Here is an 18,171-nt window from a genome sequence, read left to right on the forward strand (position 1 = left end):
GGCGAGGGGGAGAAGTGGGTCGGTCAACCCCGAGGCTATAGGCCAGCTCGAGTTTCGTATGGGATGATCGTACGATCGCCGTTAGAGAAAACCGTGTTGTAGAAGTTGGTGGTCCGGCGCTCAAAATGACTCGTCCTTCTTTCTTCGTCTCTCGATGAGAGAGGCCTCTCGAGCCTCTCGTACGAGAAATCTACGGAGCGAAAACGGTTTTCCATAAAAGCTGAAGGATTTAAAGGAGGGGGGAGGGGGAGGAGGGAAAATCGAGAATTGGCTCGAATCGAGGATTGAAACGTTAAAGTATGCGAAGCGCGGAGCGAGATGTAGATTGAAAAGAAAAAAAAGAGGATTGGAAAAGAGCGGATTGTTTCTACTTGCTTGGTTGGGGTCGGATAAGGAGTGGAGAGTGGAGGGTGCAAGGGTGAGGACAAAGAAGTAGAAGAAGAGGCAGGGAATCATGAGCAGGCGAACCATGCCACCGAATGGATTGAATTCCTGCGAGAGAATAAGGCCGGAACGACCCAGGAACCCTATCCAAAGGCTCGTGTGGGGTCCAGGCTCTCAATTCCAAGTGGGCCAAATCGGCTTGCCCGAGGACGACGGTTCTAATCCCCGAATGGCTTTAAGAAGGTACGTAAGGTCGTTATTAACTTTTCCTACTTAACGATGGAAAACAAAAGTAACGCGTTCCCAAAAATTGACGCCTTCGGTATGGATGATGCGACAAGAATTTCCTATCCTGTGACGGATGACGCGATCGTACGCGTCGTAAGGATTTCCTATCCTGTGACGGATGACGCGAACGTACGCGTCGTAAGGATTTCTTATCCTGTAGCGGGTGACGCGAACGTACGCGTCATAAAGATTTTTGTATCCTATAGCGGGTGACGCGAACGAACATGCCACAAGGATTTTTATATCTTATACAGGGTGACGCGAATGCACGCGTCACAAAGATTTTTGCATCCTATACAGGGTGACGCGAACGTACGCATCAGGAAAATTTTTGTATTCTATATCGGGTGACGCGAACGTACGCGTCACGAGGATTTTTGTATCCTATACCGGGTGACGCGAATGTACGCATCACGAAGATTTTTGTATCCTATACAGGGTGACGCGAACGTACGCGTCACGAGGATTTTTGTATCCTATACCGGGTGACGCGAATGTACGCATCACGAAGATTTTTGTATCCTATAACGGGTGACGCGAACGTACGCGTCACGAGGATTTTTGTATCTTATACCGGGTGATACGAACGTACGCATCAGGAAAATTTTTGTATCTTATACCGGGTGATACGAACGTACGCATCAGGAAAATTTTTGTATTCTATATCGGGTGACGCGAACGTACGCATCAGGAAAATTTTTGTATTCTATATCGGGTGACGCGAACGTACGCATCACGAAGATTTTTGTATCCTATAACGGGTGACGCGAATGTACGCGATTTTTGTATCTTACGGAGGGAAGAATCCTATGACGCGTCGACGAATATTTTTTTCATGAAAAAAATGCAAGAAAGTTTTTAAACATCCTTTGCATCGTGTATTCTACACGAGCTATCACGTCATTTTTTGAGTTTCGTTATATTTTTCAGCCGTTTAATTATTGCGCGAATATATCGGAGAATCGATAAATTGAAGGGTTTGGAAATTCCGGGGACGGAAATTGTGGAAATTGGTTAGGATGTAAATCATGTTGTTGCAATGTTGCAACATTGGAATTGGTAACTTCTTCGAGGGGATCGAATGATACATAGATATCGGGGAATTCGTTTCGCGGTCTCCGAAATGGATTATCGCGCGTTCCAGAGCCCGCTACGATTATGGTCATATCGATCGGGGAGGGGGGGGTTAGAGAAACGGGAAACGGCTTTATTGCGTCCCTGCGGTGATAGAATATACCGCGTGGATATACACACACACGTCCCTCGATAACGGGAAGATGGTATTCGAGAGTCTGTCGCCGAAATTTTGATGAAACCATGGGAACGATTTATCTCGTTCACTTCGAACACGACTTACTTACGAACCGTATAATGTTGTAGGTAAGAAAGAAATTTACGAGTTCATTCATACCCATTGTTAATTAATTAAATCTTTACGCAAACATATTGGATTGGTTTCGTTAATCGTTGCGAATCGGTGATACTTCATCGAGATTCTCGCCGATTTAAAAATTGAAACCCAGCACACGAATCGAATTACGTCGTTGTCACGCGAATTTTAACAAAGAGAGGGGAAAGTTTAAAGGTAACAAAAAGGTTGAATGCACGCAGGTTCTTGAGATTGTACGAGGGAAGGCAGTACCGAGAGGCGGCTGCTTTTCTCGCCAAGTTGCCGCACTACACCCTGAAGGCTACCCTGCCGGACATTCCGGTCGACCTGTTGATCGAGACCCTTCCCCACAGCTTGTCCCTGTTGGAGGCCCTCTACTCGAGGCTGCTCGAGTTGAGCGTGAACGACGCGAAGATGTTGCGGGTGGAGCAAGTCCTTTGGAGGATCGTTCATTTGATCTCGTTGAGCCAAGATCACTTCCGGTCGAGGGTCTGGTCCAAGTTGTTGGTCTCGTTGAACGGTTTGGCGCCGAACGCGGGGAGCATGCTGGCCGCGAGGAAAAGGGCCTTGGAAAGGGCGGTGGAGGGTCTGGGCAAGCACGGATTGGTCGCGTCATCGTGTCACTCGACCAATTTGGAAAATGGCGGCGGCTCGAATCTCGTGCCCCTGCCCTTTGCCCTCAAGGAGCAGCTCGAGAACAGGATCGAGGCGTACAAGCTGGCCGTGCACAAGATCGAGAGCTTTGGAAAGCACCCGAGAACTCACAGAGGTAATTTTAGAACAATCTGGTTCCCAATCTGCGGATCTCCATCGAGGAATTTTCTTAGAGATTTGTGTTTCCGTGATTTTTACTTATTTCAATATTCTCAAAGTAATAATTTTGATAAGGTTTCTTTTTTTACAACGATGGCTCTTAATTTTATCTGGATTAAAAAAATTCTTAAGAACCACTGGTGTCAATATAGATGATCTTTGGCTTGATTTTATTTATTTCAACAGGTCTCGACAGATTGGTTTTTTTTAAATTTTTGAAACAATCCCAATCTATCTGGATTAGAAAATTTCTTGAAGATCGCTTGTTGTTTAAGATAATTTATTTATTTCAATATTCTCGATAATATTAATTTCCTTTCTAAATTTTACAAATTAAACAGTGGTTCCCAATCTATCTATACTAGAAGAAAATTCTTGAGAGCCATTCTCACAACTCGTTACTTTCATTAGAGAGCTCGAAGATGGTTGCGGTATATAGTTTTTACACTGAACAGAGAAAAAGAAAAGAAAAGAGAGAGAGAGAGAGAGAACAACTTCGTTACAGATAACGACGAGATATCCGCGATAGCGAGAACTCCGCGTGGGAACGAATAAATTCCCCCTACCTGCGCGATGAATAAACACGGATCAACGGGCGAGAGAAAGTCGGAAAGTGTGTGCGCGCCATCGATCGAGGCGCGATACGTGCCAAATCCGATTAACGCGATCTAACGTGTACGCGACACGACCGCTTTCACTGGTCGTAAAAATTCGAAAGAAACACTCGCAATTTCGATAATAAAAGGAGAAAAAAAAAAAAAAAAAGAACGGAAGAATCTGCAGGATTCGAAGAAATCGAGAGTCTCTCGTTCGTTCGTTGGAACAACGATGTCGACGAATTCAGTGTCAGGCGATGCGTTGGCGTTTTAACGCGGCCTGCACTGGACGCGTTACATTTCCAAATGCAAATACCTCACCGATGCGGTGGACGTGAATATGGCCAAGTTTACTCGTCGGATGATATAGTTGTCGCGTGATGAAACGTGATAAAACGTGATAATCTCTTTCTCTCTTTTTTTTTTTTTTTTTTTTGAAACTTATTCATCGTTCGCTTTCGCGGATAATGACACGAAACGGTCAGTTTTCGAGCTTTAGAGTTAAAAAAGAAAATGTAAAGAGTATTTTGTTTTTTATTACTCGAGAACGAGAAAAGAAAAGAGTATATATATTTAAGAAACGATTAAATTTTTCAGACGCGGTTCGAAGATAATTAACGTATTTTTCTTTTTTAAATTATTTCGAATCATCGCGAATACGTTTTAATTGTTTCATTTGATCGTTGATTTTTCGATATATATAATAGGAAATGACAAATACGATCTCGACGATGCTCGTCGAGTTAATTACCGCGAATAATCACCGCGATTGAAAATTATCGAGAACGATGAATTATATTTACTCGTTGAATCGCGTTAAATGTAAAATCAAATTTCGTTCCTCGACGAGATTCGCGGATTAATCCGCGTTAAATCACGCCGGAGGATGGATCACTGTGAATAAATTATTTACACGGAAAGTGTAAAGGAAAGTATGATCGGGTTTTTCAGCGGATCAAGGCGTACAAGCGGCATCCCACCAGCGCCAACTTTCGCTCAAGTACAGCGAGATTCAGCAAAGATTGATCGATAATCAGAGTTTGTTGAACACGTTGGAGAAAGCCGGTGACCCGACAAGCCTGGAAAGTCTGTTATCCGAGCTGAAACGGAGGGTCGAGCAGGACAAGGAAGCTCTCAGACAATGGACAGCTTTGAGGAAATCCACTCAGAGCGGTGGGAACGCGAAGAATCCACCGCTGGCCGCCACACTGTTGCAGTTCTCCAAGGGTTGCGAACTTGCCCTCGAATTGATGAGCGAGAACAGCCCACAGGTACACAACTTTGATCCTATTTGTCGATTCGATCGTTTGTCATTTTATTACTCGGGTCAAAAGTCAGAGTATCTATCGTGGATGAGTGCAAAAGATTATTTTTTATAGAAACTTTTATCTAGAATTAATCTAAAAGTGGACGGTACACAGATTTTTTCCTCCGTTGTGACGAAATATTAGACATTCTACGTAGATTGTCGCGAAGCTTTAATATTGCCAATGAGACGCACTCGAAAAGTCTACGTTCTGCCTCGTACATTACATATTATTACAAAAATTTTCAAGTATTCGGCTTTTCTTTTGGACGGTACGCGTTCAATGCTTGCGCGAAATGTTCAATCGTTTCATATTTTTCCACGATCGTTTCTGTGTACGTTTTTGTCAAATACGTTTTACCAAAAAAAAAAAAAAAAAAAAAAAAATGGGCGTCCGGTACGAAAAGATCCTCCTCTCATATTTGGCACCAACGTTAAATCGCTATTCACGAATGGAACGCTCCGCGAAGAATGCATACATAAATCGTGCATTCAAAATCTCCGTATATATTATCATATAGATATACGTTTATCATAAAATCCGATCCAATTCGATCCATTTCGACGAATGTAATATTTATTTGGCGAAACTGGGTGTTAATTTAGATAAGCGGATGATGCGAAGTAGTCGTGAGTCGTTAACCTAACCTTACCTAGAGAAGTGTCGCGAGAAAATGGCCGAAATAGTTGATGGGCAAAGCTGAGATCCAGAAAAGTCGTATGGCTGTCCCTTAAGGACCCTTCAGCGATCTTGAGTCGCAACGATACTGCACGAAAACGCAAACTCGTCCAATAATTCTTGCAACGTGATTATTACGCGTATAAAATCGATGAATCGTTTCTCCGTTGAGCATAACGTAGCATTGAACGAACGTTTCGATAACCACGAGAATTCACCACTCGAAACGTGCAATATACATAACAGTTATATAGTAGCCTAGAGAAAGAAGGAAAGCTCGTAAATAAATTAATACAATTTATCCCTCAGAATGTTCCATCCTTTCGTTTTCACGTCATCACGATATCAAAAGTGAAACTATCGTCTCGGTAAAAGTCGAGTCGAAGCCCATTCACCGAAACGTAAGAGACGTATCGTTGCAATTTTTCAGCGATTCGAGGGGGGCGACGACTACGAGGAGGAATCGAGCAGCAGCGCCGGTTATCACACGGACGAGAGTTGCAGCCTTACGCCGGAACCGGCGCTCGTGTTTCTGGACGGGAGTGGGGGCAATTTTTCGGTTGGCGGCGACGTGAGCGCAGAACGGCTGGCCGAAATGTACTCGGCCCTCTACGACCACGCGCATTTGCACACGTTGGACGCCCTGGACGCCCTCCGCCCCCTCAACGACGCCCCCGATTTGAAAGCAAAGATACTGTACTCGGTGGTGGTGGTAAGTAATGGCAAGTTTGCGCGAGCCAGGTAGGTAGGTAGGTTGCGTCTGCTCGTTCTATTTAAATCAAGAGAGAATTTTAAAATTGGAAAGTTACTTAGAGGATGATGCTTTATCAAAGAGCATTAAGCGCATTAGGTTAATTGTAGGGTTGAGGCTACGAGGCTATGTTTCTATAATATTAATATTTTAATTAATTACTTTTTTTTAAACCGCCCAACTCTTTTAAGGCCAGTTTTTTTTTCTAAATTTTGAGAGAATAATATGAAAAGTAATATTATAGGAAGCAAGCATTAATCTTTTATTTTGTTAAAATTTCAATCTGTAAGTTTTAACGAAGCCCGGGGAAAGGGGAGGAGGAGGAGGAGGAGGAGGAGGATGTATTTTAATTCCAGGAAGTGGGGAAATATTGGTATTATTGTTGAAATTTTCGATAATTGGAAAAGGTGTTGCAATTTATGGAAAAATATTAATCTCCATAAAGGCTTTTTACCTTTAAGCGGGAGAAGAATCGGTGGTCGCCCCTAGAGTGGAAGGAATTATACCGTAATAGAGTGGCGAATGGAAAGAAAGGAAACACGGTTAACTAGTTAAGAGGATGATTTAGTTATTACACGGGCAGGAAAAGATCGTTAAGATAGAAACGAAATATCGAGAATTATCTATTATAGTCTCTTTATTACTTTTATAATAAAGAAAACTTGATTAATAACGCGATACGAATACGAAAGTTATCCACGAGACATTCGATATTAAATCTTGGAAATCATTTCTTCGGTATATTCGCGCGGTATAAACCCTGCAACACAAGTTTATGGGGCAAAGTTTTTAGCTACCCTCTTCGTAATATTCCTCGATCGATTTCCTCGAGATTATTTTTACCGTTTTTAAAATTCGTAATCATCGTCCATCACAAGACATGACTCTGAATCTTTAAATGTATCGATCCAATTTTCTTTTTTTTCAATAATACAATGTTAGAATCTTTCATTTTTCCAATTTTATTTTAACTCGACCAATAGCAATAATAATAATTGCGGACGATCGAGGTGTTTGTCTTCTTCTTGAATTTCCAATTTCCGTTTCTCTTTTATCGACTCGTCGAATAGTTTCGTGGAACGACGAGTGGATATAACGAGAGGGGGGAGGAAGAAAAAAGATGGAAAGAAGGGAAAACGAAGGAGATCCAAACGAATGATGGAATAACAGCCGATGAACAAAATCGAATTTTAAATCTGTCCTTCTGTATTTTATTTAAATAGAAGAAAATCCGTATGGAAAAGTGCAAAAGCTCTTTCACATTTTGCAAAATGACCAAATTAAGTTATTTCGTTGAAATTGAAATAGGGAAGAGGTTACACTTTGTATCTAGCAGTAGCTTGTAATGGAGATTATTATTATAATTTAAATTCCGTGAAAATACAAAAAGATTTCTTTCTTCGTAATTATTGCAATAATATCCTGTCATCGCTGTTATTTTAGTTTTCAAAAATATTTTCGATATCGATCACATCTAAATATTTCTAAAGTTTCATATATGAAAGATAAACATCGTTCTCATTAGCACGAAAATGAGAATTTCTTCGTAATTATTATATCCTGTCAAACGTCATTACGTCGTCATTTTAGTTTCCAAAAATATTTTCCATATCGCACATCTAAATATTTCTATGGCTTTTTTGGGGGAATAAAAGGGTATAGATAACAAAGATCTCATTAGCGTTAGACGAAAATTGTCACGAGTTTCCTTCTCGAAATCGCGCGATCCTTCTTCCTTCACCGTTGATGAAATCGCGACGGAGGTTAACAACGACCAGTTTCGAGCCCAAAACTGCTTGCCGATTATCCATCGAAACAACGGTGCCGTATTCCATCGAAATCGGTGGATTTATGACGCGAGTAATCAGAAGTTTAGGTTCGAGGCGTGCTTGCGCATGCGCATGTGCGTGTGTGTATGTTGGATCGCCTGTCGCGCGGAGTGAAGGCCGGGTGTCGTTAAAGGTGTCGAAAACCGCAGCCTCGCGGTTATCGGGTTGGCGAGGGGGATCGTCGAAACCTCGCCTCTTGCTTTCGCTCGACGACGCTTCGCAAAAGTTAGTTTCTCCGCCGAGAAACCGCTTAATTTTATTCGTTATCGGCTGTCAAATTGGGGGGCGGGGTATGGAAAAACTTTATCGCATACAGAATGGACAGGCGTTGGAAGACGAGAGAGCGGTGTTGGAAGTTGGAAGTTTCAGAGACGCGATTGGTCTCGGTTCGAATTCGTTCGTGGGCGAGAGGGGGGCGGGGCGGGGAGAGTGGTCGAGGTAGAATGTGCGACAAAGTATGAAACAAAAGGAACGAGAGAGGGAGAGAGAGAGAGAGATAGCGCGCTAGAGCGGTTGAAAGTCGAATTAATCCTTATCCAGCGCTCGCGTAGCTTTTACGTTGGTGAAACAGCTCGTAACAGCCGGGTTTTCAACAAGTTGGCTCGTGTTTTGCGGTAACGATTTAAATCATCGGATGTTTAGCTTTCGACCGTGGAAACGGGAGTAATTTCGAGTAATTTTGCCATCCGAGCGGGAGCGGAACAACGTTGATCTTAACGCCCCGATGGAACGAAAGGAGACTCTCTCGATCGATCGATCGATCGATGCGCCACCGCACGTATCATCATCGGTTTCACTAGCGTCGAGGGAATGAAATTACGAAAAAAAAAAAAAAAAAACGTATCTATGAATGCGAATCCATTTTAAAGTAAAAGAGAATTGGTTTCGGACGAAATTTAATAGTTGAGGTGTACGAATCAAATTCAAACCGCGATAATAATCGGAAATAATCGCGAAACGGTCGAGATTATACGTTATTCGAGCATTTTAATTTAAGTGCTATTAATTGCTTAAAAGTAACTTCGTACGAAATTTTTAACTTTGACTCTCCTTCAAGTTGGCCAGCTGTGAAACGAGCTTTGAAGCTAAGAGAATAAGCTTAAAGAAATTGAACGAAGCGGGTATGGAGCGTATTCTAGAAGAAAAAAAGAAAAAAGAATCGAGAGAAGGAGAAAGGCGGAGACGAATTGGAAGGATTATTTCGAACAGGGTGCGCATAACGATAGATAGATGGAAGATTATTTTTGCCGACACCGTTACCACGCACCTGTCTCTCGGCCGATCGATCGACCATTAACGTCAAAGCCGTCGCGCGTTGGGAGGGGGGGAAGGAGGGCGACTAGGGTGCACTTTTGCGATCAAGTGTACCCGGCAAGTGGCAGAGGCGCTAGTCCGTCAGCCTGGGGCTATTACTTTGCATACATACAGGTAGCCATCCCGTATACGGTAGCCAGCCTGGGAAATCGATGAACTAAAATAAATACCTGCGACGAAACCCTCTCTCTCTCTCTCTCTCTCTTCTCTCCTCCCTTCTTTTTCTCTTCGATTTAATCTCCGTCTCTCCTCCCGTCTCTCGACACCGCTTCTCGCGTGAATTTTTCGACCGTCACTTTTTTTCTTTCTTTTCTTTCTCGCGTCGCGGTTGGAAAATCACCGACGATGGTTGCATCGCGCCAGGCGAGGCGAAAGGCGAAAGAAAAAAGAAAAAAAGGGTGGAAGGGAAGGGGAAGGGTGAAACGCATGACCGGTGCGTGGGTGAATTTTTCGTCTCGTAACGGGATCAATTCGTAGGTGGATAAGCCACGTGCTGGGCTGGTTATTTCCATTTTACTCCGTCCGTGCGTAATTATTTGGCCAGAGAGGCGGTGGAAGACAATCCCTTTTAATCCTTATCGAAGTCGTATAATTTTTTTTTTTTTTTTTGGTTCACGAGCCGGTTCCACGGTAATTTCCACGCTTCGCGATGGAATTTCGTTCGAGTTTCGTATTATTTCCGTCCTTTTCGTAGCTTGTATATTCGTAGAAGAAGGGAGGAAGAAATTTATTATATCGAAAGGTCTAATTTAAGGAAGGAAATTCCAGATAAGGGGAAAATTATGGGAAACAGAATTAATAAAATCCCCCTTTATAATTGTGAAACAAGAAAAGGGCGTAGATTGATTACGGGGAGAAGGAAATTACGAGTGAAATTTCGCGTTTAGCATTAAAATTCTTAACATTGTATTAAAAATATTATAGGAAAAAAAAAAAAGGAAAAAAAAAAGAAGAAGAAAAATATCTCGCGTGTACGGAAAAATTCGAAACAATCGTACATTTACGCTCGTTTGCCTTCTAATTCAACGCGATTTATTTATCCACTGTGATATAAAATTTTACGCGCATACCATCGAGCATTCGAAAATCGCATTCGACCTCGCAGTATGAAATAATTCGTAGTATAATAATCTGCGGTTTGTCGCGATAATTCAGCGATAAACTCGATCACAATTTCCCGAGCGTACGATCTCGCGTTATTGAAAGAAAAAAAAGAAAAAAGAAAAGAACGTGGTATTTCTCTCTCTCTCTCTCTCTCTCTCTCTCTCTCTCTCTCTCTCTCTCCGTTTGAAGGAACCGCGTGAAAAATTGATCTCGTCGAGTTTGGAGTTTTACAGGCGCGAGCCGAGATTCTGTGGAAAACGGTTCGAGATGAAAAATCGGAGGCGGGACAATGTCGTAAACAGGACGCGTCGAAATCCATTTTCCAAGGTGAATAGATCGTCAGATTATCAATGAGAATCCTGTCGTAAATTACCGCCACGCTTTGGGCCGGATATTATTCTTCTTCGAACAAGAGAGAAAAGAAAAGAGCGTATAAAAGAAAATCCCGAACTCGTGAAACAAAATGGAAACAGGATTTCTTTCTCACGACGTGTATTTCCGGTGGCCCACGATGACGTAAGTTTGTGGTTTGCAACAATTTGCACGCGAGCGCGCAAAAGGCGACAAGAACGAAGCCATGCATATCTCCGCCAACGCTTTAAATAGAAAGGGCGGATAATCGCATTGTTACTCGATCTATTCGATCGTGAACACGATCGAAGGGAAGGAGAAAGGAAGAATGAAAAGAGAAAAAAAAAATCTTCCCTCACGCGCGTCTCCTCTTTTCGCAGCTGTCATGGCGGTTGGCGGGCATGATTCAGACGTCGAGGTATCTGGAAGCGGTGAAAATTCTGAACGGTACCTCGGCCACGGCGCAAACGACGTTCACGGGGCTCGAGGAATGCGTGAAGCGGCAATTGGCGACTTCCGGCGCGCGAACCGGTTCCCGAGAGGTCGCGGAACAGGTGGTCAGCCAGCTGGAGAGGACACTCTACGACTTTCCTTGCCTACGAGGTTGCGCCGAGGTGAAGAATTACGCGTGTGCCTGTTCCAGTTTGGCCTGGGCCTGTTTGGCGCGTGTCACGCCTCTGGTGCTCGACGTGGCGCAAGCGTTCGAGTTCAGGCGAGACGTTCATCTAAGGCATCACGCGTCCCCAAACCCGATCGGAACGAGAATCAAGACGGTTCTGTGGCCCGGTTTGAGGGAAGGCTGCCAAGGGGCCTGCCTTCGCAAGGCGGTTGTCCTTACGTCGTAAATAAATACTCTCCCTTTTCCTCTCGAATCAGGCGGAGGTGGAAGAGGAAGTGCACGACTACGCCATTGGCTGCTCCAATTTCCACGCGTGCCTCGTCGCAGTCTTGAATTTCCCAAGGGGAGCTGGAATTACATTTATACTCCGTCTTATGTAACAGAAACGCGTCGCACTCTTTACCCTCGAAATAGGGTTTTAGCGTTGGCGGCGTGATGAGATTCTTTGATGCGGAGCAACAACAGTTTTCCAAACAACAGTTTTCAATTTCGTGTATATCTATATACACGTTTGCAAAATATCTTGAATTTTTGAGAAACGCGGATCGTAACGAACGAACCGTTGTAAATTTTACGAAAAAAAAAAAAAAAATATTTCCTCGAAATCTAGCGAGAAGAAGTTAATGATTACGTGTCTAGGAAGATAGAGACCACGCGAGAAAAAGAAGTGAGTAAAGTTTGAGAATCGGAACTTTATATCGCGTAGCCGAACGAATCATTTCGCGAATTAAAAAGTTTTCACGAAAAAACTTTTCTCGCGGCAGATGCTTTCCGCTTGAAAGAAATCGTGATTGCCTCTCCGAGTCGAGATATAGTTTATGTTGGGCGAGTAGCAGGATGCTTCAGAAATATCGATGCGTCGAGATGGTTGCGGAGAGACGGCGAAACTGTTCGCCCTCTACAATTTACAATTCTCCAGACGCGATATTATTGCCGTTGATGTAATATTACTGGCGAAGAAAAATTGTCTCTCTTTCGATCCTTATTCGGACGGAAGTTGATTCTTTCCAAGTTCAACCTCCTTTTAAATTCGACTTCGAATAAATCATAATCATCTCGATACCTTAAATACCGATTTAACCTTACCGTACGATAATCTAAGATTTGCTTAAATGTATACTTACGCGAGGCTTGAACGTGTATAATGTCTCCTCGATAACGTAGTTAATGGTTTGCTTTCTTAATCACCATATTATCTTTGTTTGAATTTAATCCGACTTAATCGCTCGTCCAATTATATATATAATTTACATTACCGAAAATGTATTTACTCTCACAATATTTATTCTCAAGAGAGAGACACGTTAAATACAACATCGATGATGATTATATATGATAAATTATCGAGACGCGATAATTATTCGAAATTATTTCGAGCAAATATTCACGAGGGATATAAACTATAAATACGAACTAATTCGGTTAAAGCAACGTGTATGCGCTTATCTTTTAACCACATATTGTATACATGTTTTTTTATCAATTTATATATACCGTTCATTCAAAGGTATATAAGCGTGGTCGTAAATTATTGTACGAGCCGGTGACAAGATTAAACGTTACGATCAATTTTTTTCCTTTTTGTTTTCTTTTTTTTCAATGTCGTTGGGACATTTTTAGTTTTTTCGCTAGAATGATTTTACGACCTCGCCATTCTGGCCGTCATTATTAACTGTCCCGATTGCAGTTGGTGGTACACAGAGAGGAAGTTAAAGCACCGTAACGACTAGTCTCTCGGATTTCCAAGGTTTATTATAAATCTCATTTTCTATATACATTATTCATACATTTTTCAATTTTTTTTTTTTTTTTTCGCTTAATGTAACATAATGTAGAAAAGTGCATAGACCTACTACGTGTTTGGCCCTGATTTAATTTGAACAGATGCGCTTGGAATACGAGTAATCTCTACGTGGAAGATGATTGTTATTCGATCGAAAATATCGTGGAGAATATATAATTTAAAAATACGGATGGTGGTGCATGTATATATAATGTATGCCTGCAAATGCGTGTAACGCATTGAGAAAGGTGAACTCTAACTTAAATGATTTTTGTTGATCATGAAAGAACGCCTTTGGTCGAACAAGACTCGACAGAAATTCGTAACTCTTATAATTGCAACATTGTTGATTATTTACAATCTAATTTAATCGATAAACTTTGATTTCAAACGTGTCTCGCATTATTTCATCTATATAACAATTGGCGATCGAATTTCAGTTCAAGTATCGAGCAGTTTTTGCGACGAGCAACGAGTTTTAGAATCATGCGCCATTTCCCTTTGAAAAATCGATTCAAATCATTCCAAATTTTCAAGATATTTATTACAAGATTTTACAAAAATTTATAAATCATCTTTTCAAGATAATTTTGATTTTTTTCGTCGCTGAACGATCGCAAATGTTATTAAAAATACCAGCCTACTTTGTAACAACAATTTATCTTACAATTTATCTTATCTAAGCGTGAAAGAAGAAAAAAAAAATTGGTGAATCTTTCATTAATTGCTTGAAAATCTCGTGATAAAAAATTAAGATAAAAAGATAAGCTCTAAAATCGCTTCGACAAACGATTTGTATGGTAAATCAGATTCTTTATCCTCGAATTCGTCTCGGGGTGTCTCAGTCGTCTCGCTTGTCGAAACGTAATTATTTTCCATATAGAAATGTAATCTAACATGTTAATTGATTTACGTTTAAACAGTCAGAAAATATATAGTTTTTATAATGTCAGAAAATAAAATGAATCGTCGCAAAATATTTATTGCAATATTCAACTTTAACTTAAAGCAAACGAAACGAAGTAAAGAAAGTGTTAATTAATTTTTCTAACGACTCGTAAAATTGAGAATCGATAATAAGATATACCAAAAGTAATACACGCAAAAAATATATATTTGAAAAATATCATTTGTCTATCGTATATGATGATTCGTCTCATTATTTATCTCATCATTTATCTTATATAATATTATAAATTTCCTATTCGATGAAATAATATCCAAATGACGAGAAGAAATTCTATTATCATATATTTCCTATAATTACATTTTGTTTTGTTTGTATAAAATATACTTGACCGCTAATGACAAATATAAGACATACTTAATAATATACATATAATATATATGTCAAAGTTTAAAAGATTATTAAGAATATGATGTCTTTTCATGAGCCTCTGTCGTGTAAAATTGCACGATCTATTGTACGTATATTGTACGAAGTATAGTAATGCTTCGAAAAAAAAATAATATTATAAATACGAGTATCTTTTCGAAAGATAAACTATGAGCACGTCGTTTAAAATGACAAAGAAAGAAAAAAAAAAAAAAAAAAGAGAGAAAGAAAAAAGAAAAGAAAATAAACGGAGACAGACAAACACGGATACAAGTGAAAAACACATTCACTTTTACGTTATCAAAAAAATATATAATTCAGTAATTTAATTTTGTTTTGTATATAACGAATTTATATACCTAAGTTTGTTTGTTTGTTTGTTTGTTTCTCCAGGCGTATAACATGGCACGAATCGCTTTCCTCGTGTGCAAAAATATATAAAACTCTTTTTCATCGATTGAAATGCGATTCGATGATAATTTACATGATAACACACCATTTCTTGCTACCTTCATTCGCCGATTTACTACTTTCGTCCAATTCCAATTTGTCGGTTTGAAACTTCATCTCGGATACTGGGGTAGATACTTGTATAGGCTTGCGTAACCCTTTCAACAAACCGATCGAACTATTCAATAAACTGTTTTCGGATTCTGTTTTCTGTTTCTTAATGGAACTCCAATTATCGATTTCGTGTTTTCGTTTTCTCTCTGTTGGGCTACCATTTGTGGTAGAGAGCACGTCGGACAAATCGGTACTGTAACGAACAATCTTATAATCGGCTACATCGTCTGGCGGCAAAGATGCGCTCGATGTATTAACAAATAACGAGTCGTTCGGCGAATACCTTTGCTCGCGTAAAGTAACGTGTCGCATTGCGTTTAAAGAACGTCGGCCGGTAATACTTCTTAAAGTTTTCCCGAAGGACATTTCTTTTTGTGGCTGGCTCGACGTACTGTGACTAGTGTTGCTCGTATCGAATAACTTCGAGTTTTCTTTCAAACAATCGTTCAACTTGATCTGTACATCCTTCAGCATTATTGAAGAATCGTACGAAACAAACGAAACATCTTTGCTGATGCTCTCTTCGCGCTTTTCCTTTTCTTTCTCCTTTTCCTTCTGAATATCATTTTGCGACGCAGTTTCAGACGTTTCAGACATTTCAGACGTTGTGATCTCTAAAATATCTACCGAATTGCTTTCCGTGTCAGTTTGAGATTCACTGTGTAAATCTTCTTTTTGTTGTATGTCGCTCTTTGTTGTTCCTGCTTCGGAAGGGCATTTTTCACTGCTTTCATTTTTCAAATCTATATCATCCGTCTTTTCCTCATATATCGTATGTACGGGATTATCTTCCGTTTCTAAACGCAAATTTAAATCACTTTCTTCGTGCTGTTCTATTTCTTTATCTTTATCGAAATTACTTGCTTTCTCTTGGCTCTCTGTTTGCTCTTCTTCGATCACTACTTCTTTATCTATCGAATCTTCTTGCACTTTGGATATTGAAACAGATTCGGAAGAAGTATAATCAACATGCATTTCATCAGATTCTTGTGTATCTTTAGAAATATCTTTTTTCACATATTCCATTTGTACGGTTGGATTCATTTTTACATCTGCTTCTTCTGATTCTGGCTGCATATTTGTTAAAATTGATTCTTCACTTTTCTCTGGTACGGTAAATATTTTTTCCTTAGAATTTCCAGATGCTGTATCCTCGAGATCTATTATTTTCTTCGTAGAATAGCTCAACTTTGACTGCATACAAACTTTATTCTATAAAAAATATATTATGTTTTATATCTTATCATATTTAAGCTATATATCTATCTAAAGAACTTTATCAAACTCACTTTAAAATTTTTTCTTGGACTATGTGGGACTCTCTTTTGCAAAGTGCTCAATTTAGATCTGAAATAAAAGTATTGTAATGTTCAAAATCATTAGAAAAAGATTACATAAATATTTAATTAATATTTAATATAATTTTTATAGAGTAAGAAATTCTGGAGGTGATGAGAGGTATTGACTTAAAAAAAACTTCACAAAGTAGCTAAACCAAAATTTTTTTCTCAATATTTATTCAACAAGCTATAGATTTGATCTTTTCTTATTTATCAATTCATTTAAAATTATTTGTATTTTATGCATCATTTAACATACATACATACATACATACTACATACACACGTACACACACACACACACATACACATACACATATACATATCTTGACTTTTTCGTAAAAATTTTATTATTGAAAAGATTAACAACGAGTGTTTATTTTTAAATAATTAAATTAAATTAAAACATTTAAAATGTAGATGAAAAAATGTGAAAGACCTCGATCTGTATAAGGTTTGTAAATATCAATGGTTATCTTCTGCCGAAATTGAGTGACACTTGCCCCGCTTATCCGCGGATTTTTAAAAGGAAGAAAAAAATAATGAAAAAAAATATCCAGTAACAGCGTGTTTGACGATATATGTAAAAAGACGAGCGAAAGATTTGCTGCATCGTTTACGCAAAACCACGAACGACGGAATGAAAAGGAGAAACTAACAAGCGACAGACTAAACAGAGAAACTGTGCATAAATTTGCTATTCGTTGGACTGATTGGTTTTACAAACCTGTTCGGAATCTTGGATTCGCGCTGTCTCTTGTGCAAGCTAGTTTCAGAAGGATTTGGCGGCGCGGTCGTTGCCTTGAGTCTCCGATTGTACAAATTCCTCTCATCGCCCCCAGGGGTCGCCTTCTTTGGCGTCTTACCCATAACGTTAGCGTACGTTTACGTCCTGCCTATTAACTCGTTTAATCTTTCCACGCCCTTTTTCTTAGCTGTACTCGCCCCCACGTAAATTCAACAAGCCCCCTCTGTTTGGTTGCGGAAGATCGAGTAATCTATTTGTACCTTGCTTTTGCTTTTACCTACAAATATATGCGATTCCTTTCTATCTATTTTGGTCTCTTGGTTTCCTTGGCCACTTATAACATTACATGCCCTATCGTAGAATACTGTACGTTGAAAATATGTCCAATAACGTGATTGTAATCGTAACTGTTAAGATTTAGCGTATATGATATACATAGAATGCCATTAATGCGCCCTTGAATTTTATCGCACGCGGCAAAATCACATCAAAATGAACACTTGGCAATCCATACAAATTTATTATCACTTTAAGAATCACTATTTCTCGAACTTTATAATTGGATGAAGATTTTTACGTAACCGATTCGATGGAGATACACACTCATAGAAAAATGTCAACGCTATGCGCTGGTACGTGCCACTCACAACTCACAACCGGTACTCTATTTCTTTCGTACTAGCGGTAAATTCCGTTGAAAAATAACATGATCGAACACGAATGCAACGAGGCGCTACTATCGCCCCGTGTTGATCATATAAAATATCTATTTCAGAAAAAAATTCATTGATTTTTGATAATCTTTCGTGCATAATGAATAAACAAATTTCTATCATATAAACATATGTATTTCCATTTATAATTATGAAAAATTAACTTTAATGATTTTTTAACAAAATATTCATCAAAATATTCATAAGATATTAAAAAATATATTAAACTAAATAAAATTAAATGATATTATGAATTAAATTTT

General features: G+C 39.6%; 2 protein-coding genes across 4 annotated transcripts; one reads left to right on the forward strand and one right to left on the reverse strand.

The window, feature by feature from the left end:
* The first annotated feature begins 320 nt into the window (after positions 1 to 320).
* On the forward strand, positions 321 to 14,349 carry LOC105734936 (uncharacterized). Its single transcript, XM_086902675.1, has 5 exons — positions 321 to 627; positions 2,284 to 2,831; positions 4,423 to 4,742; positions 5,887 to 6,168; positions 11,186 to 14,349. The coding sequence occupies exons 1-5, from the start codon at positions 455 to 457 to the stop codon at positions 11,648 to 11,650; spliced, it is 1,788 nt and encodes a 595-aa protein (XP_086758801.1). The 5' UTR covers positions 321 to 454; the 3' UTR covers positions 11,651 to 14,349.
* Positions 13,157 to 17,907, reverse strand: LOC100869064 (uncharacterized). 3 transcript variants are annotated; one of them, XM_003692014.4, is made up of 3 exons: positions 17,175 to 17,907; positions 16,397 to 16,454; positions 13,157 to 16,319 (listed from the first exon to the last, which is right to left on the reverse strand). In XM_003692014.4, the coding sequence occupies exons 1-3, from the start codon at positions 17,315 to 17,317 to the stop codon at positions 15,024 to 15,026; spliced, it is 1,497 nt and encodes a 498-aa protein (XP_003692062.2). In that variant the 5' UTR covers positions 17,318 to 17,907; the 3' UTR covers positions 13,157 to 15,023. The 3 variants fall into 3 exon arrangements, with proteins under 3 accessions (XP_003692062.2, XP_012339701.2, XP_031771207.2); XM_012484247.3 differs by having other exon boundaries at positions 17,314 to 17,897; XM_031915347.2 differs by having other exon boundaries at positions 17,473 to 17,881.
* Between the last annotated feature and the right edge of the window lie 264 nt (positions 17,908 to 18,171).

The sequence above is a fragment of the Apis florea genome, unplaced genomic scaffold (genome assembly GCF_048593485.1).
Source record: "Apis florea isolate Af1SG1 unplaced genomic scaffold, ASM4859348v1 contig_2272_pilon, whole genome shotgun sequence".
Lineage (NCBI taxonomy): Eukaryota > Metazoa > Arthropoda > Insecta > Hymenoptera > Apidae > Apis > Apis florea.